Source organism: Carassius gibelio, chromosome A25, assembly GCF_023724105.1.
Source record: "Carassius gibelio isolate Cgi1373 ecotype wild population from Czech Republic chromosome A25, carGib1.2-hapl.c, whole genome shotgun sequence".
NCBI classification, from domain to species: domain Eukaryota; kingdom Metazoa; phylum Chordata; class Actinopteri; order Cypriniformes; family Cyprinidae; genus Carassius; species Carassius gibelio.
In genome coordinates, this window is record NC_068395.1 from 7,377,751 (window position 1) to 7,400,097 (window position 22,347).

The 22,347-nt window shown below is 35.6% G+C and overlaps 3 protein-coding genes across 6 annotated transcripts in view; 2 read left to right on the forward strand and 1 right to left on the reverse strand.

The window, feature by feature from the left end:
• Nucleotides 1-1,346: 1,346 nt before the first annotated feature.
• On the forward strand, nucleotides 1,347-4,457 carry LOC127946810 (V-type proton ATPase subunit E 1). The gene is made up of 9 exons (XM_052543581.1): nucleotides 1,347-1,560; nucleotides 2,418-2,483; nucleotides 2,582-2,691; nucleotides 2,769-2,835; nucleotides 2,934-3,023; nucleotides 3,355-3,423; nucleotides 3,510-3,604; nucleotides 3,693-3,780; nucleotides 3,880-4,457. The coding sequence occupies exons 1-9, from the start codon at nucleotides 1,528-1,530 to the stop codon at nucleotides 3,940-3,942; spliced, it is 681 nt and encodes a 226-aa protein (XP_052399541.1). The 5' UTR covers nucleotides 1,347-1,527; the 3' UTR covers nucleotides 3,943-4,457.
• LOC127946809 (mitochondrial glutamate carrier 1) lies at nucleotides 4,439-14,934 on the reverse strand. Of its 3 annotated transcripts, none has more exons than XM_052543578.1 (11): nucleotides 14,832-14,934; nucleotides 14,147-14,336; nucleotides 12,565-12,682; nucleotides 12,324-12,446; nucleotides 11,437-11,492; nucleotides 11,214-11,304; nucleotides 10,324-10,439; nucleotides 9,934-10,114; nucleotides 8,257-8,426; nucleotides 6,353-6,428; nucleotides 4,439-6,243 (listed from the first exon to the last, which is right to left on the reverse strand). In XM_052543578.1, exons 3-11 carry the CDS (start codon nucleotides 12,582-12,584, stop codon nucleotides 6,102-6,104), a joined length of 975 nt encoding a protein of 324 aa, XP_052399538.1. In that variant the 5' UTR covers nucleotides 12,585-12,682; nucleotides 14,147-14,336; nucleotides 14,832-14,934; the 3' UTR covers nucleotides 4,439-6,101. The 3 variants fall into 3 exon arrangements, with proteins under 3 accessions (XP_052399538.1, XP_052399539.1, XP_052399540.1); XM_052543579.1 differs by having other exon boundaries at nucleotides 14,147-14,370; nucleotides 14,832-14,897; XM_052543580.1 differs by lacking the exons at nucleotides 12,565-12,682; nucleotides 14,147-14,336; nucleotides 14,832-14,934 and having other exon boundaries at nucleotides 11,437-12,240.
• Nucleotides 14,935-16,411: 1,477 nt separating this feature from the next.
• The window catches only part of LOC127946811 (chromatin remodeling regulator CECR2), a 35,809-nt gene continuing 29,873 nt past the window's right edge, over nucleotides 16,412-22,347 (forward strand). The window contains exon 1 of one of the 2 annotated variants that reach the window (XM_052543583.1): nucleotides 16,412-16,776. In XM_052543583.1, the coding sequence (XP_052399543.1) occupies nucleotides 16,657-16,776 (120 nt within the window). In that variant the 5' untranslated portion in view covers nucleotides 16,412-16,656. The remainder of the gene's footprint in view (nucleotides 16,777-22,347) is intronic. The other variant, XM_052543584.1, reaches the window with a different exon arrangement.

The window sequence follows — 22,347 nt, forward strand, 5'->3', positions numbered from 1 at the left end:
ATAATTACTCATTATAATGACTTATACTGTCTTATTACACGTTGCATTGCGTATTGCATAAAACTATGCCTGCATTTGTGATCCGAGAAATGACAAACAAGCACTGCTCTACACTCCTCAAAAGCACACCTCGCTTTTCAGACCGTTAAGCTTTGTAAAAATCAATACATTTCAGAAAGGTGAGGCATAGAGGAGAAACAATAGTGTACAATATGTGGAAAATAATGTGTTTTTTTTTTTACCTTAAACTGCATAAACATTTCATTACATCAAATACACAATATAATGTTATTTTTAGCAACATCATATGACCCCTTAAAAGTCTCTTCAGAGTCAGAAAGTTCAGAATGATAAAAAGATATAAAAAAAAATGAAAATATTAAAAAAATCTGGGTGTGGTCTTCAGATACTGGATGAACTTTGTCTCAAAAATAAAAGAAAAAGAAAAAAGACATTTTGAACAAGACAAAATGCTGGTATGGCAAAAAGTCATAAAAGAAGGAAAATGATCTGATCTCATCCATTAAAGAGCTCCTCGCCATCAGCTGCTGCCAGGAGCGCAAAAACTGCTAGATAGACTCTCATGTTCTCCTGTTCTGGTTATGATAAAGTAGAGTTCTCATTAATATTAGTGCTGATGCAGGTTAATATGCCATTTGTGACCTGATGCATCCAACTTCTGTATGTGTATCCGTACCAGGTTTGCATTGCTCTGTTTATCAGTGACTCCAACAAAGAAAAAGTTTCAGCTCACATAAAATCTACTTTATAATCTGTATAATGCAAGATACACAGAGCCTTCAGAACAGCTCATGTTGAGGCTGGTTCAAAAGGAGAAATTATATTGGCATCATTAATCTTTTGCTCCAACACAAATTCTTAGTCACAAATGTACAGTCTCTAACTTAAAAATCTCTCGCATTAGTTGGATTGTAAGCAATAGTTTGAATGGGAAATGTACAGTGTAACAACAAATGCTACTTGTAACAAGTATATGTCTATAGAAAAAAGTATTTTAGGCTACTATGAGACATCATGGGGCTCAACAGGGTTTCCCATTTTAATAAATCACATTTTATCATAATATTTAGTCTTGGACGTTTAACAGGATTAAATCTATTTTCTCACAGTTTTTCACAAAATAACTTTATCAGGAAGAAATGACCCAGTGTATGCAGTGTATACACATCTAAAATGTGTAGGTCATTTTAGAGACTGTCAGTTCAGTTCAGAGGTACAGACCACTGATCATATATAGTTTAGAGGTACAGACACACACACACACCAAAAAAAAAAAAAAAAAAAAAAAAAAAAAACCTTAACTTGGCCGTGACGCATCATATCACGTGACGCCTTCATCTTGTCAGCTGACGCTTGGCGGAAGTGTAGTTTCGTTCGTCCTGCATAGTTTAATCATACAGTTAAAATTAGTGAATAGTTTAGTTTAGTAGTTCTAAAGTTAATAATAAATCTTTCCTGTGATAAATCTCTTTTCAGATCATAGTCAGTGCCTTCAAATCATCAGCCATGGCGCTCAGCGATGCCGCTGTTCAGAAACAGGTAAGAAAACCAGAAGTTCATAAACTAAGTTTAGAATTTATTTAATAAACCATTATGTTTCAGATCAGGTGACGTTAGACTAAGTTTAGAAATATCTGTTATAAGACTCATTACATGTATACGGTGCACTTTTGAAGTCCAATGACTTTTATAACGAAACAAGCACGAATCTGATGATTTACGTTTAGGATACTAATTTTATACTGTACATTTAAATATAATTTCATAAACTAGTAACTAATAAAAACAACATTATTTTTTAACAAAGTGTCATTATTTTGGCATATTCTGAACTGATATTCAGTTAATTGTAAACCATTTTCTTTTTTTAAATATGTAACGTAAACGCAATCGTCTAATTTCTTTTAATAATATAATATTTAGTGGTAGGATTATGTTTTAATAAATCTGAATTGATGTTGTTTGTTATATTTGCTATAAATGTGTATATATATTTTGCAAGGTGGGTTAAGTGTTTTGAAAGGTGTATATAAATAAATTCATTATTACTTTATTATTACTTATTATCTTCTACTCCTAGCAAGACATCTTTTTATATTCCATTCACTTTGAGAGTTACCAAATTAGATTTAGCAATTAATTAATATTCTGTGATTGTTTAACGCTGTGTATTATGAAGGCAAAAGAGGAAATCGCTCTTCTTTCAGTTGTCCAGCTCACATCCATGGACTTTCCTATAAGCACTGAAGCAACACTTTCAGTCTCATTTCCACATCAGTTTCCCTCATCCCCTTTTATTTCATTACATCATCTGAATAAAGGATCAGAGGGGCTTTCATTCTAATTTAACCTTGTTTTGCTCGTTTATTGACACTGATCTCCTTGCATCTCTCCAGCTCAAACACATGATGGCCTTTATTGAACAGGAAGCCAATGAGAAGGCAGAAGAAATTGATGCGAAGGTAACATATAAATGCAGTGATTAGCATAAGTGCATGAATATGGTCTGAAATTGTCATAGCATTTTTAGAGCATCATGTGTATTGCTGGCTTTTCACAGGCAGAAGAAGAGTTTAATATTGAAAAGGGACGACTGGTACAGACTCAGAGGTTGAAAATAATGGAGTACTATGAGAAGAAAGAGAAACAGATTGAACAACAGAAGAAAATGTGAGTTGGAGTTCTTTAAATGAGTAACCTGGGTCATTCTTTAGATTATTTAACAACGTCTCTGGTCAAATCCACAGCCAAATGTCGAATTTGATGAACCAGGCCAGACTGAAGGTACTCAAAGCCCGTGATGACATGGTTAAGGTATGATGATTATGTGATTTTTGACATTTCTATAGGCTATACTTTTGTAAAATCGCAAGAAATCTCACCTTTATCTTCCTCATGTGATTCTTTTGCAGGATCTCCTTAATGAAGCACGACAACGGCTGGCCGACATTGCCAAAAACCCAAATGAGTACTCCACACTGCTGGAAGGCTTGGTGTTACAGGTCAGCTGACTTCTATTTTAAATATATGCCATTCTTTTTAACTTTTTACTCATCAAAGAATCCTGAAAAAATTATCCCAGGTTCCAAAAAATATTAAGCAGCACAACTGTTTGCAACATCGATAATAAATCAGCATATCAGAAGGATTTCTGAAGGATCATGTGACATTGAAGACCGAAGTAATAACTGAAGAAAATTCAGCTTTGAATCACAGAAATAAATTGTATTTTAAATTATATTAAAATAGAAAACCATCCTATTAAATTGTAATAATATTTCACAATTATTTTTATAATAACTACTTTATTACCGTTTCTTTTTGCCTCGGCAGGGATTTTATCAGCTGTTGGAGCCCAAGGTTATAATTCGGTGCAGGAAGGATGATGTAGCGATGGTGCAGGTGAGCTCTATTCACCATCAACATATGTATATCAACTATACAAACCCTTTACATTTTAAAGAGGTTGATATACCTGTTCATTATAGGCTGCTGTTAAGAAAAACATCCCTATTTACAAAGAGACAGTAAAGCATAATATTGAAGTGCGCATCGATGAGAACAGCTTCCTGTCCCCTGACATGTAAGATCACTTATACACTCCGCTTTGTTAGAAAAGGCTAATTTATGCATAATTAGATATGTTCATTTTCCGTGCTTGGCATCCTCAGCTCAGGAGGTGTTGAAGTCTATAACGCTGATGGCAAAATCAAAGTGTCCAACACACTGGAGAGCAGACTGGACCTTCTATCGCAACAGGTAGAGAAACGAATCACATTGTAGAACAGGAAGAAACAGGATAAAAGCTGTTTTGTTTTGTTTGTTGTATTCAGGTTCTCATATTCTTTGCTTTCACAGATGATGCCTGAGATCAGAGTGCAGCTGTTTGGTGCGAACCAGAACCGCAAGTTTATGGACTAGTGGTGCATTACTAAATATGCATCATCGGTAGTTGAGAGAACGGTGAAATTCTGAAGCCCTGATAAAGTGATGACGAGGTTTGATGGGAAGTTCTTTTTTTTTTTTTAAGGTCACTTTGTGGATTTTCTGTTGCAATTCATTTAATCATGTTTCAGCAATGAGTTGCACTCTTGTGGGCTTTTGCTGGTTCTCTTAAAAAAACATGCCAAAGAAAGTAGTTTGAAGTGAAAAGCTTATTATGTGTGCTTATGTTACCTTGTACCTCTCCTTTGAGTGTTTGAGTGCTTTCTGTTTGAAAATAATGTCATCTGTAGGGAAAGTGGACACCAGAAATCTTATCTCAGCCTTTCTAAACAAAGAGCTTTATGCTATTTCCTTGAATGTTGTTAGCTAAGCTAGCAACCTTACCCTCATTCGATGTCTAAAAAATATGGATGCCTCTGTGCATGTCTTTGTGTTTTCATTAGTAGTTCAATTGCATTATGCTACAGCGAAATAAATATATTTTATTTTTATTCTGAAGCATTTCTGTGCTCATTACAATAGAAACAAAACATTGCTTATTGGTTACATCAAGTCAGAAATCTGAAAGAGGTTTAAAGATGCTACATATCCCTCTAACATTAAAAACATGCTGCCCTCTTGTGGAGTTCAAATATACAAGATGCAAATTAGCATCAGTTGTGGTCCACAAAGGATATTTTGCATTACCAGATGAATCCAGACCATGTTTTCTAGAAACATTCTTCAGTGAACAAATTAATAAGCAGATATCAGTCTTGCATATTTAAATTTACAGATTTCTTGTTGCTTTACAATTTAGTATAATATATGAATAGGAAGCTTCTGAGATAATATTTATCAGAAACCAAATCTTGTCTTCCAGGAATATGCCACTGCATACTTTGAAAAATATCGTATTCTTGGTATTATTAAAACTGTATTTTTAATAACAGCAATTTTTAATTTCTTTTTCTATAGGAGTACACTCAAAATGAAACTATTCAAGATCTCATTTCTCTATTTTTCACTTTACCCTTTTTCTACCAAATGTGAAAAAAAAAAAATAAATTTAACCACAAATTCTCTACATAAGAATAAACTATATATACATAACTTGAGTGGCATGGATAAGGCTTTGATGCTTTTGAATTTATTGTGCACTCAACAAAATCATTTAAAGAAGAATTTAAAAAAAAATTAGCCAACATTATATAGTCTACAAGGAATTTAATCCCACAGAGGAACATAAAACAGGAGGACAAGGCATCCACTGCGAAGTCCAGCAGTCTCTTCACGTGTAGAGACTGAGATTTACTGAGAGAAGCAGCCAGATGAGGTCAGCAGACACAAAACCCAGTTTCTGCTTACTTTTTGCTGTTTAAATGGGTGGTAATCAACAGTAGAGAGCCAAAACATATATTAAGAATATACAAATCCATCTCAACTTTGATTCAAGTCTTCCTTCTATGCAAGCCTGTTTCTGCCACAGCATTAAAAAATGTAAAAGGTAGCTGAAACTTTTTATCACAAAATTCAGACTTTTTTTTCCTTCTTGCAATTCTAAGACAAACTGAAAATTGTGAGATAATGCCTTTTGTATTTTTTAATTTGGTGCAGGAATAACAAATTGTGAAATGTAAACTCAGAATTCAGAGGGGGGGGGGAAATCCCAATTGTCCAATTCTTTGTGAAAATGGGCTTCCATACCTTTCTGCAATTTAAATACACATCGATAAATCAATTATCAATAAATCAATTATCACAAATCATGTTGGTTTAAAACTCATTGTAACTATCGGCTTAAAAACAATAGTAATTGGACAAGACACGGAGGACAAAAAAAAAAAAACCCTGTCAGATTAGTCAGAACGGGACCCTGTCTTACCTAAAGAACCCTGTTTTTTAGTTTTTAGGTACTTAAACAGTTAGTGTGCAATATAAGCTTTTATGTTAGCGTTACACAAGCCTCTGTTTTCCCAAAGGGTCTGAACCTCCTTTGGGTATGTGAATTTCTCTCAGTATTTACCTCATCGCAAATAAAGTCTGGAACCTTCTTTTTTTCCATCACCACACCTTCCTTTATCACTCATCTTTATCCCTTGGCCCATGTAGAAACAGTACTGTGTGTATGATTACTGAGGGAACGTCACCTGCTGCTATCCCAGCAGCCCCAGCACGTGCTCGCCGATGCCCAGGAAATACACACCCTGAGCGATGCCGAAGAGTGGAGCGATGACTAAAGCTCGACACGTTGCTCCTTTAAGAAACGCAGCTGGTCCTTCTCGTTTTAAAATGCGTCTGTGGATAAAAAGAAGTGACTGCCATATAAAAACTTAGATATATGAATATGGTCGTTTTTATATTATCACACACGAAAAAAGTCAAAATGTGCAAATATAAAGCTTACTGTGCACAGTCAATGATGCCTCTATAGGAGTCCTCTCCTTCCCCCTTCTGCAAAGTCTGTAGGCGAGTCTTTATAACTGAACATGACAAATATTAATAGATGCATTAATTTCAATATTTCTATTTAGCATAAGGTGTATATTAAACTGTTCTTGGTTCTAATTTTAACTTCTCAGATCTGGTTTCCCAAATGCAGGTTATAACAGAGTTACGATTTGGTTCTTTCAAACAGCTCATATTTAAGAATAATTCAGCAAAACGTTTGAAAGGATAACGTTTTGCAGTTACAACCCTTGGACTTTCTTTTGTCTGCTGAACACAAGTTGACAGCAGCTATTGACTTCTATAATAATGAAAAAAACAAAACAAACAAAAATAGAAGGCTATGGAAGTCGATGGCTACCATAAACTGTTGAAAATATCTTCCTTATATTAAACAGGTTATAAATATCTAGCTTGTTTTTGTGACAAGCTATGTTAGTGTAACATTAGTTAGATATTTCTGCATAAGGACTTCAGCACATAGACTTTAATTAGAATCTGTGTCCATGCTGTAACATGTATGCTCTAATTAAGTTATGAAAACTGGATGATATGTTTTCTGTGAGTCTATTTTTGGGCCTCTAGACAATGTAATATTACAGACAGTATTGACAAATCTTCAAATATAGACATTGAAGGGTATAAATGTAGAGATGAGCTATAAATAAAATGCTTTCTGAATAGAACATGAAAGCAAACTTTGCACGTTCTTCAAAGCAAATGAAATGTTTCAGTCTACAAATCACAGCAGGAGTCTGTCACAGACTAATGACTTGACTAATTAATCACTCAGAAACAAAATACTCATTATGTGGCTTTATGAAATGCTGGGAGTGACCTGAGGGAATATTTTGGTAAAAGTGTACCCATAATTCATCACAAACAAAAAAGCTGATCACTATTAATTATTTGTGCTCACATTTCTTAAAGATCATTTAAATTAACTGGTTAATCGTCAGTGATGAGTAAATAATCTTAAGTAGAATTAATCAGTACTTTTTTAAAGAAATGTTTAAAGTATTTTGACTACTTGCACAAATGTTAAATGTATATATACAAGTGAAAATTTGTTTTTATTCTGCAAGCTGTCATTGCAAATATGTTGGCAAATATAGCATTCCCTTAAATTATATTCAATTTATCTATTAAATGCAACATTGTTATTGTTAACTAAAAAAAAAAACTAAAACTAATAAAAGCTATAAATATACAATAAATAATAAAATCACAACAAATTCACAAAATAAAATTCACCTAAAAATAAAAAAATATCAGAAATATTAATTTCAAAATATTCACAACTAGAATTATATATATATATTAAAATATAACAAATATAACAGTACTGTATATAAATAATATTAAAATAACAGATTTTAAAATAACATACTTTATTTTTCTAATATTACTAACTACTACTGAGACCTAGAACTATATATATATATATATATATATATATATATATATATATATATATATATATATATATAATACTTTTTAATATATTATTTCCAAAATTGATTGCTGCATATATATATTATATATATGCAGCAAGCAATTTTGGTAATAATATATTAAAAAGTATAATATAGTTATATGTATTCAATATATTAAAACATAAGTAACACAACACATTCAGATGTAAATAAATAAATTTGTAGCATCTGTTAGCCATACTAAAACTTTAACTGACACCTATGCACAGTTTCTCAGCAGTGCAGCAGTGGTACTAACACGGGATTAGCACTGATTTATATAGGCTTGGGTGACTCTGACTAACTGAATGGGACTTTTATCTGCGTACAATTCTAAAGGAGAGAGAGCAAACTGTGTTCCTCTACTCCTCTCTTGCCTGCATCTCACCGTCCAGGGGAGTGACAGCTACTGCTGCCACTGAGCCGGCCGTGCAGCCAGCCACGAAAGACTGCAGGAAGGGGGCCCGCTCCTGGGGGTTACTATGGCAATCCTCAGTTCGGCCCACGGCGTTGAGGTTTGCGAACAGCGGGAAGTAGATCATGGAAAACGGGACGTCCCTGAACAAAGAACAGACATAGAGCCATAGAATGCCATAGCCATAGCTGCAGGACGTTATTGATGAATCATGATTGATTGCTGTGTCTGATTAGTTTAGTCAGTAAATTATAAAATATAAAAATATGATTTAGGTTTTGTAAGCCCCAGATGAGAGACAACAGAGTGAGATAGATTGAGTTCTCATTAGAATTCCATTAAGAAGAGAATTCCGCCGACGGTTAATTAGAAGCAATGAATAACAGATCAGAACTGACAGCTGGCAGGTTACACCAGTTCAGCTGGGATTACATCACAGTCTGCAGGGAGCCTGCGGGGGAGGGGCTTATCTGATAGGTGAGTGGGTTTATTTGTGTGGGAGGTGTTAAAGGTGAAAGGTTACTGTGATGTACATCCATCCTTAAGTAACAAAAAAGTGCATGTTTGCTGAGAGAGCAATCACTTAAGTTAGTTAAGACAGCATCAAAAGATCTGGATGTTGATCACTAACATAGTTTAGTTATTTGACTAAAGGGGAGAGTTCACTAATCCATTCAAATTCTGATATTATTTATAAGGGTGGCATGTCATCTGAACCTTCATGACTTTCTTTCTTCTACAGAACACAAAAGGTGCATTTGTAAAGAATCGCTTGGCTTCTTTTACAATATAATGACAGTGAATGATGACTGGGCTCTGAAAAGACACCAAAGAATTTCATTCAAAATGTCCATATGGCTCATGCACTATAAGTCAGGCAATAGTTAGATTAACAAACCTAAATTTAAGTTGTTTTTTCAATTACATTCTTCAGTAAGGATGTCAAGTTCCACATCACAAATATAATTATAATGACACAGAGGAATAATATAATTGGAATTACTTTCAGAGGTGTTTTTTTCAATTACTTTGAGAGCTTTTTTACAGTTGTTGAATGATAAAAACAACTACTGTATATCAGTGTAGATAATATTATAGTTATCTATATTGTGGTTATTCTTGATTGACCTTTTTTATAGAATATTGTGTTTATTATAAATAATCCATGCACATTAAGTTTTGAAATTGAATCAAAACAATTCCTTATGAACAAATCAAGTCCTACAATACATTCTTTCTCAATCAAGGAGGCATTTCACTTGGAAATACGAATAAATAGAGAAAATGAGCACAACTTCGGACTTCAGACTGTTTTATTTCTTGAATTCTATTCAATTAACCAGTCATCGTGGTCAATTGCTCACCGGAGAGAAAGATTTGAATGAATAACAACTTAAAATGTAGTCTATTCGTCATTAAATTATGACTTATATTACTTCAGAAGAAGCATATGAGTCCTGTGCTTTTGGTTTCTTTTTTGACATTGAAAGCTCCAATTCAATCGATGTTCAATATGTATCCTTGTTCCCTTCTAGAAACAAAGTTATGCAGGTCTGGGGGAGTAAATGATGAGAGGATATTCCTTGACAACATCAAAAGTATTCCTTATAGTCTATATTCTTATAGGTCAAATAGGTGATTGTGTCTTACCTCATCAGTGTAGCACCAGCACCCTTATAAAGACCCCTGAGGCCTCGAGTCTTAAGAAGCTCCAGGGTGATACGGGTCGCTGAGGTTCGAGGAGGGGCATTGGTGCTCGGCTGTGCTGACTGAGAGGCAACCAGTGAAGGGGTCGGACCAGCGGCAGAGGCAGTGACAGTCCGCTGAGCAGCTTGTAAAGACAAAAGTGGAGAGGTGACAACTCATTTCTACAATATCATCTTTATATTTCAGTGTAATAAAACTGGAACTGCTGTTTGGTGGACACCCTCCAACTCAAACAGCTTATTTCTGGCTAGCCTTTGTACTTAGTAAGGCATCCTGAGATAGAGACCTACATACCTCGGATGACACTCATGGGAGCATAATAAACACACTTACCCAACCTGCCAGCATCCTGCAGTTGTATTTTTAGCATTTCCATGGGGGTGGTGACTACCACCTGACAGGTTCCGGCTCCACAGCCTGCGAGGATTTCCCCCCACAGAGGTAATTTTCTGTACAATGACAGTTGGGGCAGATGAGACATGATTATTATTGCATTTACCAAAGAAATAATTGCTTGCATTAGTCAGCTGGTGACCTGAATGTCTCTGTGGAATAGCTTACAGATAATGTTTTGTTAAGAACCACAGTAAACTCTGACAGAGTTTTCTCAACACCACTACTGAATGCACAGACCCACGGAGTCATTTTCAACTAATTCAGTGAACAGCTTTTTAATGAATCGGAAACATACAGTGCAAGCAGTGCAGATAATTCCTAAACAAATATATCTTATGAGTCAATGAATTTTAGTGAATCAGAAACATACAGCGCAACCAGAGCGGTCCGATTCCTGAACATATGAATCTAATGACCTGATTCTTTTTAGTAAGAAACATACAGAGCAACAAGAGTGGTCTGATTCCCGAACATATGACTCTAATGAGTCAATTCATTTTAGTGAATCATAAAGAGTTCTAAAGGAAAATAAAAGTCATACAGGTTTAGAACAACATGAAAGTAAATGATGACAGAATGTTGATTTGTATGCGTTTTATTCCTTTTGATTCTAATGTCCCCATTATTTCTAGTGAATCAGAATTATACAGTGCAACAATGTGCCCCAATTCACGAATGAATCGATACATACATTTAGTAAATCAAACACATGCTTTAAACATACTGTGTGAATTAAATCAGTATAGCTTTTTTAGACAAATATCAGATGTGGGAGTGTTGTGGGAAAATGCTTTTTTTTTTTTAAATGGATAAAAAGTGGAGATTACCCATCTTTGGAGAGCTTCTGTCTGAAGACATCATTGGCAGCCAGTTTGATGGCTTTCTCTGGTGTGACCAGTGTAAGATTCACAGCTGCACCTGAGAGAAAAACAGTGAAGTGAAATTCAGAACATAAACAAAAGCAACATATAACAGAACCGGTCAACGATTAAAACTATCAATATTTTAGAACCCAAGTCGGCACTGTAGACAAGAAAAGAAACTTCATACCTCGATACATGCCAAAGTAGCCCTCCATTTTTATTGTCTTTGTCAAACAGTCCAACCTTCATAAGAGAGAAATGTTCTGTGTGATTAGTTTAAATACTCCAATTTGGTTATGAAATATGCTAACTGAAGTGATTCATTTATTCAAATGCAAAAAATAATAATTCACAATTCATTCAAATGCATTGTAAATTTCCTTAATAATATTTGGTGACCCAAAACAACCAGAAAAAACTATGTAAAATCTGTGTATAATGAACAGCCAAATTAGACATTCACAAAAACATTCTTAGAAGAGTGAGTAATGTGTGGAAGAAAGAACTTAAAACAATACAGCCTTTCTCTTGCCCACAAACCACTTGGGTATTCGCTTGTTACCATCACTAAAAAGAGCACTTCTCTTTATCTCAAAGATATCACACATGCATAAAGAGCAAGCTACTTAAAGGATTTTCGGAAGCATGAACAGATCAAGCATGCAAAAGCATGTGATTCAAGTTGTTTTGCATCATCTGAGTCATTCAGTAAAATCAAGACAAAGTCCTCCGCCCAGAATAAATCACCAACACATGCTGCCTTCGTGATTCACTTTGAGTGAAACCATAAACAGTAGTTTTTTAGATGCAGAAAGGTTTAAAAAACAAAATTAAATCAAGTGCACAAAAACGAGTATACACATGACCATTTAAATGGAAGAACTATTTAAAAATCTAAATAATCGTTTTCCACAATAAATAACATTCAAAGTTTCCATGAATGTGAAAGGTTCTTAATGCAGTCATAGATGCCAGTGAAGAACCTATGCACCTGCAAAACAAGAGAACCCAAAACAAAGTTGGGCACATGCAATGTAACATAGTTATGGGACCTCATAAAGATGTTGAACTCACATTCCACTGTAAACACGAGCACTCTGCTGATTTTGGAGGCGGGTCTTGGCGAGATCAATGGGAAACACGCAGGTCACTCCCACCAGTCCAGCCACGCCCCCATTAATCAGCTTAGCAGGGAGGCTGTGAACACCAGGAAACAAACACGCACATGCACAACAAAAACAACACAAAAAAACATGTCAATATAACAGCTTAGATGGATGTCAAATCATATATACGACATCAGTGGAAAATTTACCTCACTTTCTTGTCGGCCATTTTGGCCAAACTTTAACTGATTTCCTCCAATTCTCCTCTCTCTGCCGCAAAAGTTTCAGGATAAACTGTCCACGGCGTGCTCACCTTCACACCCTTCCCTTTAGGGAGAACAGCAAGTCTTTGGTAAATATAAATCACCTTGAAACTTGCCAAGACACAATTGAAATACAATTCAGGACATCTGTGATGATGTTTTGGTATAACGCAATATTTCTGCAATAAAAATAGACTTTACATTTGTTTTACAAGCACTGATTTCACTTTCTGGATAGTGTTTTTCTCAGGCTCAGCTCCAGAATCAAATCAAATGCTTCTTAAATTAGTGAGGGTGCTCTCTCTCTCACTCTCATTCTCACTACACACACACACACACACACACACACACACACATACATACATATATATATGTATATACATATATATGTATATATATATATACACATATATATATATATATATATATATATATATATATACATATAAGAAATGAACAGATATGTGTATGATTGGCAGAATTGCTCAACGCTCCAAAAGATGTTGAAATAGAAACAGATTCCCAAAGCACAAACCATAAAGCACTGGATAGTTAGCCAAATCTACAATGAAATGTCATTATTATAGAATTAACCGAGGGTGATACTGATTTGATTTGAGGGTGCTTAGCAACCTCTAGCACCCCCCGTAGAACCTTTTCTACAGTGCACAAACAGAGAACATCCTCCTTCTTAAAGTCTCTCTAATCTTGCTGCTAATGAGGTTGTGACCTCTTGAATTAATCTAGAGAAGAGAGCTATGTCAGGGGCTTATCAACATGACTTCCTGTTCTTCAACACAGCATCAACAACATCATTAAAAGATGTACTTTCTAAGCTTTTATTGACTACATATAATCTTTTATTCTAGATTTACCTGTGAAAATTTATATATGCATGAAGGAATGTCTATATCTTCCTGTAAATATAAATTACCACTTTATTTTTTATTTATTTTTATCTCACTTTAAATGGTCCTGCAGTTTGAAAAATAGTTTGTAAAAATATTTAAGGTACTGCTTTATAAAAAGGTTAATTGGTTAATGCATTAACTAATATAGTTAACTAATGTTAGCAAATGGAACCTTATTGTAAAGTGATGCAATAATTTACATATTCTCAAATAAGGGATATAAAGATGCATACATAAATAGTATATTTAAAATAGTTCTGACTGGAAGTCATTCCACTAAAACTGGTTGAAACTACTCATTATAGATTATTATTGCAGGCTTTCTTTACACTTTTTCATTGTTATGCTCTTCCTCTCGTCTGGCTTTTCTGGAGCCCAGTGGCATTCTGAGCATGCCTTTCGCTTCAGCACTGCTTTCTTTCAACCCTGCTCTATTCATGCCACTCCACTGCCAAAACATAGACAAGTGAGATCTGGCCCCCCTTCCCAATCCTTAAGCGCACCCTCACAAGTCTTTCCACAATTACCCCAAACAGATCCCCCTCACGCAAGCCTGCATATTTGACCAATTCACAAGTTAGGAACTCTGTTTGAGAGGATGATAATCAAGTTCTTACCTCTGTCAGTGCATTGACCGGGCAGATCCAGCCGTCCACTTCCCCCGTCTGCACGCTGACAATGTGTGCAGCGGCCGTAGTCAGGCACAAGAGATCCGACAGAGCCAGCAGCCACTCAGGGGCCGTTGCAAAAACACAAGCATTGTCCCTCCGTGTTTAAGTCCCTCCCTCTTGTAGCGACTCCCAGTGACTGACAGGGAATGAACAACTTTCCACTAATGAAACTTGACACACATTCACACATATATATACACACACACAAGCATGTACACTGCATTACACAACTTCATCTCAAATTACAAAAAAGACAAAACAATGAATAAGAATGAATCAAAATTTAACACAATCATTGCATCCATTATCTGCTACATCTATTGGACTGTTTTGGCTACCAAATGATTGTTGACTATCATAATGAAACAAACGCATATTTATGATCATTTGTGTTGCTGTAAAAAACAAAAATGGCATAATTCACATAAAATGTTATTTTGGTACTGTGTAAATGTAATTATTATTATTACTTTTAATTTAATGAATGAAGAATTATATGTGCTTATGTTACTCTTTGGGAAAAAAATGTTTTATTTATTCATATTAAGCTCTTGTAAATAGAAAAAGAAATAGTATCTGATGCTGGAACAAACAATTTAATAAAAAAAGATAAATGATGGGCTATTTAGACCTTTAACTCAGAATGAACAATGCCATCCAGACAGTCAGTCAGACAGTCAGTCAGTCAGTCAGTCAGTCAGTCAGCCCTGGAGACCCGCATCCCTGCAGAGTTCAGCTCCAACCAAATTCACCTGCCTGTAGCATTCTAGTAATCCTTCAGACCTTGATTAGCTTGTTCAAGTGTGTTAGATTAGGGTTGTGAAACTCTGCAGGGCTTCTGCGTATGGGACACCATACTTGGCAACTAAATTTTCTACATTTCTAAAATAGGATATTGTGCTGCTTATCGTCACGTGTCGCTGTCGTGTGTGGTAAGGACAAAAACTACATGGAAAAGATACTTTTTATCACGTCACATCTGGTTGGGACACACAGTGTTACAGTTTGATCCCCCCAAAAATCTATCTTTAAAAATATTAATGCTGACTGATCTGATAACTGAATCTTCAATTAGGGAAAGTGGAGAGAAGAGATCCAGTCTGGAGATGATCAGGAACAGTTGATTTGCATGGCAGACATGGAGATCCAGATGTTTTTTTTTTTCATATGTTTTTAATATCCAACAGGCAAGTTCTTCTTTTTCTATGCAAAAATGTTCACAATTGTTTGAATAAAACAGACTATGGGGGGGTATGGGGTCTGAATATTTATATATATTAGTCATTTTAGTCATATTAGTCATTATATATATATATATATATATATATATATATTAGTCATTTTAGTCATTTTAGTCATTTGAGTCATTTTACTTTAATGGCAATGTGCAGGTCCTTTTCCAGGCTATTAAAGTGAAATAACTGGACATAAATATAGGACCCTGATAAAAATCCTAATTGTAATTGAAAATTTCAGATGGCACTTAGAGGCTTTTGCATCTGAACTCTTCATATATATATATATATATATATATATATATATATATATATATATATATATATATATATATATATATATATATATATATATATATATATATAATTGAGTAACCCTGATACAGTGTACTAAAGTCCACCAACAGTGTGCGTTATATATTCATGTCACCAGGGGGCGCTGGATCCTTATAGTGAACACCAATTTGTATTTCACATCGTTAGAATTAGGCATAAGGTAGCAAAACACTATTTAGAACCAACTTTATCATATTACAAATTACAGTGCCAATCAACTTCTGTCGTCAGTAACAAACAACAGCCTCTGTAGAACAACGATTTAATTGTAATGTCTTATTTTAATGTGATCATACAGTACTAAAATTACAATTAAAAGAATTATCAAATTTAATGCAAATTATCAGTGTAACGTATTATACTATCGCCCGTAAACATCTCATCTAGATAATTCGCGAGGATTCTCCAGTGATCATAACAAAACAGAGCAACTTCCCTTTCAACGAAATTCAAATGTGTGTGCATTCCCTTTAAACGAACATACTATTTCGAGCGAAGGAAGGACAACTGACCGCATAGACGAACTAACTGCGATGTTTTTTTTTTATCTCACAGTGACTCTACCAGGTCGGCTAGTTATAAAAAAATAATATTGTAAACAGCAGATATTATTAGGGTTTAGTTTGGTTTGTGTTGATATTTTATTTGTTTTGGTACGCGTAAACCCCTATCCCCGTGACAGGTGGTAGCGCCCAGCCCATCTGTTCTCCTCTTCTGAAATGCGGATCGAAACAGATTGTGCGACTCCACGGTCGCAATGGCTACTGCACCGCAAGGACAACAAGTTTTGCAGTTCAGTTAAACTAGTCCTATGTGAAGAACACGACGGACGGAATCGTCTAAGCAACTCTTTTTAATGTGAGACACTCGTTGGATAACATAAAAATGTCCCTGGGATGTATAACTTCTGTGGAGGAGATCCAGTCTTGGTGGGAAGTCCCCGGTATAGCGCACTTCTGCTCTCTCTTCAGGACGGCGTTCAATTTACCAGACTTTGAAATCGAGGTAAATTATACCTGTCCGAATTTAACGTTACGCCTGTTTCCTTTCCGTCAGGTTCATTAAAACGAAACTAACTAAACAACTCAAGTTGGCCATGTTTCCCAGTCATATGATTTTGTTTGTTACTTTAAACATTGACTATGTTTATGAGCTAATAATGGTACACCTGCGCAATTCTATGCTAGTGATATCTATCGAATAAAGTCAGTTATTTAGCGTTGGTTTATATAATAACGGAGCTAAACCGTCTATCCAAAACACTTGACGCGCTGACTTGTGTTTGTGACTTGTTTTTTGGGTTTTTTTTTACTTCAAAACAAGATTTAATTAAAGACAAAGCTTGTTTTTTCAGTGGTTAGTAGTGTTTGGTTTTGTCTTTGTTTATAAACTGCGTGACTGAGTAGAGAGTTGGGTTATGTACGTCGTTATTAGATTGGACTTTGTTTCACCTTTAGTTCAACAAATGATTAATGTAATCGGTCTGTTTGTATCCGCGTTGAGTTATAGTCTTAAATTGGATTTTAAAGTCGCCCGTTCATTCTCGTGAGACACGTTTGTTTGTTTAGATTCATGTCGCAAGTGGCGTAGAGTAAAACCCACTCGTACGCTTTTTAGTGACTTGATTAACTGGATCACCTGGGCTTTTGTTGTATTTAATCTTGGTCTTTTTTAGTAAACCTCAAGCCAAGTTAATGATTATTGGGTTACAAGTTTATCGTTGGATCACAGGCTGCCTTCGAATTGGTCGTTTCATACAGTCTGTCTGTTTTGTTTGTGTTATTGATTTAGTCACTTAACAATGATGCTGAAAAATTAGTCTCAAGTTGATCTGCCGTTGAATGTAAGCCTGAAACATTTAAACAGAGTCGTTTTTACATTAACACACCCACTTTTAACATCTTAACTTGAATTTGAAAATAAAACTGTGAGTTTGTCACAGGCAAAAGTACACTCGGTCCATCTCGACCCCCACATGTGTGAAACGTGGTAGTCACTGGCTTTGTGTTATTGCATGGAGGATTTGAGGTGCTGATCACCGCGTGCGTCTTGCTGGAAAAAGTTACAGCTGGCATGATCAGTTAGGAATGTCATACTACAGATCTATCGATATTGCCTGGTTTATGACAGATTATTGTATGAAAGATTATCGTAAGTGTCTGATATGCAGAAATGACTTATTTTTATATATATATATATATATTTTTTTTTTTTACTCAAAATAGCTAAATAAACGATAAAACAGCTTTTTATTATGACAAATTATATTACTATTTATTATTATTATTATTATTATTATTTTATTATTATTATTGTTCAGTTAAATTATTGAATTGTGCAGCTGTTGTTAATTCAAAAGTTAATTTATTTTATGCTTAATCTTTTTTTTTATAAAAATGTAATGCTTAAGAATAAATAGCTGTAATTAAAAGTAATTCAGAAAATATTTTTGAATAAGTTACTTTGCATGTAGGTGCTATTATTTTCAGAGAAAAGTGATGTCATTGTAGAAGCCATTGTAATACATATTAGTGTATTAATTAACTACAGCCAAACAGTGAATGTTTATTATAAAATTGATGTCATCGGTTTCTAATTGGTATGTTGGATGATTGCTATGGCATGATCATTTTTGGGTCATGTTTGATATTTTTTTTGCAACACCCAGCTTCCTGCATACGTTTACTGTGTGCACAGTTTTTTTTTTTTATTGCAGTGATCGCAGATTACAGGCAGCGTGTGTCAGCGTAGTGTCAAAGGATTTGCATTCAGAGGGTGGGGGACTGTGTCAGGCGCAAGTCATTGACCGTTTCGCGATTCATCCTTGCATCCTAATTGCATTCAGCGTAGGTGTCCAAGGTCATTCAGCACAAAAGCTCTCAGTCCCACTTCAGTATCCTGGTAACTTTGCAGCCATGCGTGAATGGGACTGTGAATAATCCAATCGGTTGCTTTAATCTTGTGATTGAGACATTTTTCAAGTCATCCCTCACATTGCACCAGTCTTCTATTATAATATTTTCTCTTAATCTCAGTTGTCATAATGTGTAATAGTGTTAGACTCACCGTTGAACACAGTAAGGCTTCTCCCGTCTTTGCATGACCACAGAAGATTGTGTGAAAATTTGGTTGAACATGTTTTGGCATTGTAATTTCCTTATAGATTTTAAGAACTTTTACATTTGATGTGTAGTTCAAGTGCAAAAATGTTGAATTATAGTTTGGTTTTACTTGCATCCACTTTGTGTCATTGGATTTCTGTACGATTTTGTCATCTCATTTAGGGCTGCAACTAACGATTATTTTGATAATCGATTAATCTGTCGATTATTTTTACGATTAATCGATTAATCGGTTTATGTACTTATATTTTAGTTTTTTCCATTTTTTCCCCAAGTAAATTATTAATAAAGGGTCTTTATCATTCAGCATAGATTTTTAAGAGATTTTAACCATTTTGCATTGTCATATCCTCATCAAAAATATACCTGGAGTTGTTTTATTATGTTAGTAATCCTTTGTCGAACTCTTCTGCAATCAAAACACTGACCCATACTCTAGCAAAATTCACAAGGAGATTTCAAATATTGTTTTCACCATGGCAGTCCTTAGAGCTCCTAAAGTAGTTTAACATCCCAAACAAAGCTTAAGGAATCTTTGAGAACATATTTTCACGAAGTATAAGGATAAAACAGAATAAAATTGCAGTGCATTGTATTTTATTATTTACTGGGAAAAAGCTTTATAGCTTATGCTGTGAAATTGTAAACAATCCTTCGAAAAAAAAAGTGCCAATGGCATGAAACCTGAATGGAACTCACAATTTAAAGTAAAATCCATCAGGTTGTCCAGAAAAAAAAAATTGGGACACACACAAAAAACCTGCTGTGTGAAAAAGAGCAGTGAATACTTAGAAAAGAAGTGCATTTTAAATATACTCAAACATTTACCTCTCTCATTCAGTCATAATTAGGCTGCAAGTCTGAATTATGAACTGGTAAACGACAAACTGATCACATAACATGTTTGTAAGGCTTTAAATGTTAACTGTTAAAAAGCAATGTTATCAGCTTTTACGACTAAACATTTGCAAACAACCTTGTACTGGAGAATCTGCACAAATAAAATTCTTAGGGGCCGTTCACATATCGCACCTAAAAACGCGTGGAAAACGCTAGTCGCGCCGCTTTCTCCTTCTTTCCAAAGCGCTCGGGCAGAAGCGCCCCTGAGGCGTCTGCCTTTGCTAAGCAACCATGACGTGCTCTCTCCATGACGTGCCCTCTCCATGAAGACCCGGAAATTTCAGCAAAGGATAAACGGATGCGGTGTGGACGCGCCTGGAAAAACGGGCGCATCGCACCGCGTGCGTGTCGCGACCGCGTCGCTTGCATTATGAGAGTGCATACTGCGCGCCTACATAGGAAATAAAGAACTTGAGCACGCAAAAGACACGATATGTGAACAGCCCCTTAAACAGTTCAGTAGTGCAGAGTTTGCAGGTTACTCTTCATTTTGAAGGCTCAAAGTAAAGTACTCCCACTTCCCGCTGAATGCTGCAGAGACGCTGTTCGGGAAGCACGTGACATAAAATGAGGCCAGCTATTGGCTATTCGCTACTTCACCTGCTGTACTGGCTGAGTAAAACCTCCGGTGGCTCATTACTGCCACACTTTGGTCACCGCAGATTTGAAATATGCACGAAATGAGCCGCTTATGGCAAATAAAATTTATTTAGCGACGAATCGATTACTAAATTAGTTGACAACTATTTTAATAATCGATTTTAATCGATTAAATCGATTCGTTGTTTCAGCTCTAATCTCATTTGCGTGAGCCAGTCAGCACAAGTTGATGGGAATGTAATCAAAGCAGAATTGCCAGCAACTCGCTCCAAAATGATCCTCAATGTGGTGATGCATCGGTTTAGCTGACGTTTTTATGTACCTTATGTGTTTGTTTTCAGTCCTTTTGTGGGTCTTATCCAGGGCCATGTCTAAAAAAAGCAGCTGGATAAGTTCAGTAAATAGAACGCAAATCCAGGTGTAAGAGGATACAATGTTTTTTTACGTAGGAAAAAGCCTACCCTAAAAGGTGACTCTATGACTGTTTGTCTTAAATAAACAGATTAACTTTGCACGTTGATTTTCTCTCACCCCTGATTTTTGTCACAAAGACCTTGATCTCACCTGTTGAATAGGCTATTAGTTCATCAGTTAAATCAAGCTCTTGACTTCAGAAAATTTTATAATATAAACTGGGGAAACCAAAGTCAGGAATCTTGTTTTATCAAACAATCTTGCATTATTTTGCCATAATAAGGCTGAAAACCAGTGAAAGATGGATTTTGCTGACGAGTGTCACCCTCCTAGCACAAGCTTTGTGTGTCAGACACAGTGGATATTACAAAAGCAGTGATCCAGTATGAAGTTTAAGGTGTTGGCCAGCTCCTTTTCTTCTCCGGATCCGTTCCAGGGGCTGACAATGGAGATTCTTCTTGGCAAGCTGACAATACGGCTCCTTGCACATTGTTCCTTGGTTACACTTCAGTCTCTCTTCATATCTCTGCCCTAGATGAGAGAAGGGCTCGGCAGGAAGAGGCCTTATTCGCTTGGGCTCTCTCGGTGCTCTTTGTCTGTGTGAAGCACGCTTGATTTCCTGGCAATGTGTCTGTGAAACGAGCCCTGAAATCCCACCGCCTCCAATAGCTGAGAGAGGCCGAGTCCTTCAGGATGTCCCCCCTCACCCTTCATACACAAACACAGCCAGAGGACCGAGCCTGCCGACTCCACACAGAGAATGAGAGTTGGTGTTTTGTTGCTTGACTTTTTTTCATATGTCTTCATTATCAGTTTGACTGTGTCTAGAGAGTGGGTGGATAATTGATCTGTGAGCGTTTGTTCCAAGTGTTTACCACATCAAAAAATTGGATCGGGACACCAAACATTTGTGTCAATAAAATAAAGTTGCAACTATACATAGTCATATTTTAAGGATATAGTGACAAATTAGACTTAATTAGTTTTAATTGCAAGAAACAAAGTCAATTTGTGAAAAAAAAGTCACACCGTTTAAGTATAAACCCACATTATAAGATCTTAAATTGCAATTACGAGAACTTGCAACTTTTTATCTTACAATGTGGACTTTAAATCTCATTGTCACTTTTTTAAATATATATATATATGAATGAGTTGGTAATGATGAACCATAAATGTCTATCATTCATCTTATATTTTTTGTTAAAGATTTGCAAAGATTTAATTTTTACACAGTTTGATACAGTCCTCGTAATTGACTCTTCATTTCATCCTCTTGTGGCTGGACTCCTTTTGCATGTGTTTTGTAGTTGTTTCTGTGTTATTTCTAATGAGAATCTGTGACTGAACGAGTTTATAATTCAGACTTGATGCACCCCTAATTAACGCTCGTCTCTGTCAGAGATCACATAGATATTACCGTTGTGTAAGAGCTCATTAAGCCTTTGTCGAGCTCTGATGTAGCATGTCCACATGTTCCCTGACAGCTGTTTGTCTCATCCATGATCTTTTACATGGCATAATTTTCTCAATGTCTTCC

What these genes read in the sequence shown, in the direction of transcription:
- LOC127946810 (XM_052543581.1), top strand. Translation starts at nt 1,528, where the DNA reads ATGGCGCTCAGCGATGCCGCTGTTCAGAAACAG. An exon ending in TGGAAGGCTTGGTGTTACAG is followed by an intron (nt 3,024 to 3,354) that starts GTCAGCTGACTT and finishes TTGCCTCGGCAG; the next exon opens with GGATTTTATCAGCTGTTGGA. An exon ending in TGGACCTTCTATCGCAACAG is followed by an intron (nt 3,781 to 3,879) that starts GTAGAGAAACGA and finishes TTGCTTTCACAG; the next exon opens with ATGATGCCTGAGATCAGAGT.
- LOC127946809 (XM_052543578.1), bottom strand. Translation starts at nt 12,584, where the DNA reads ATGGCCGACAAGAAAGTGAG. An exon ending in CTACTTTGGCATGTATCGAG is followed by an intron (nt 11,305 to 11,436) that starts GTATGAAGTTTC and finishes TTTTTCTCTCAG; the next exon opens with GTGCAGCTGTGAATCTTACA. An exon ending in GGCATCATTGACTGTGCACA is followed by an intron (nt 6,244 to 6,352) that starts GTAAGCTTTATA and finishes TTTTATCCACAG; the next exon opens with ACGCATTTTAAAACGAGAAG.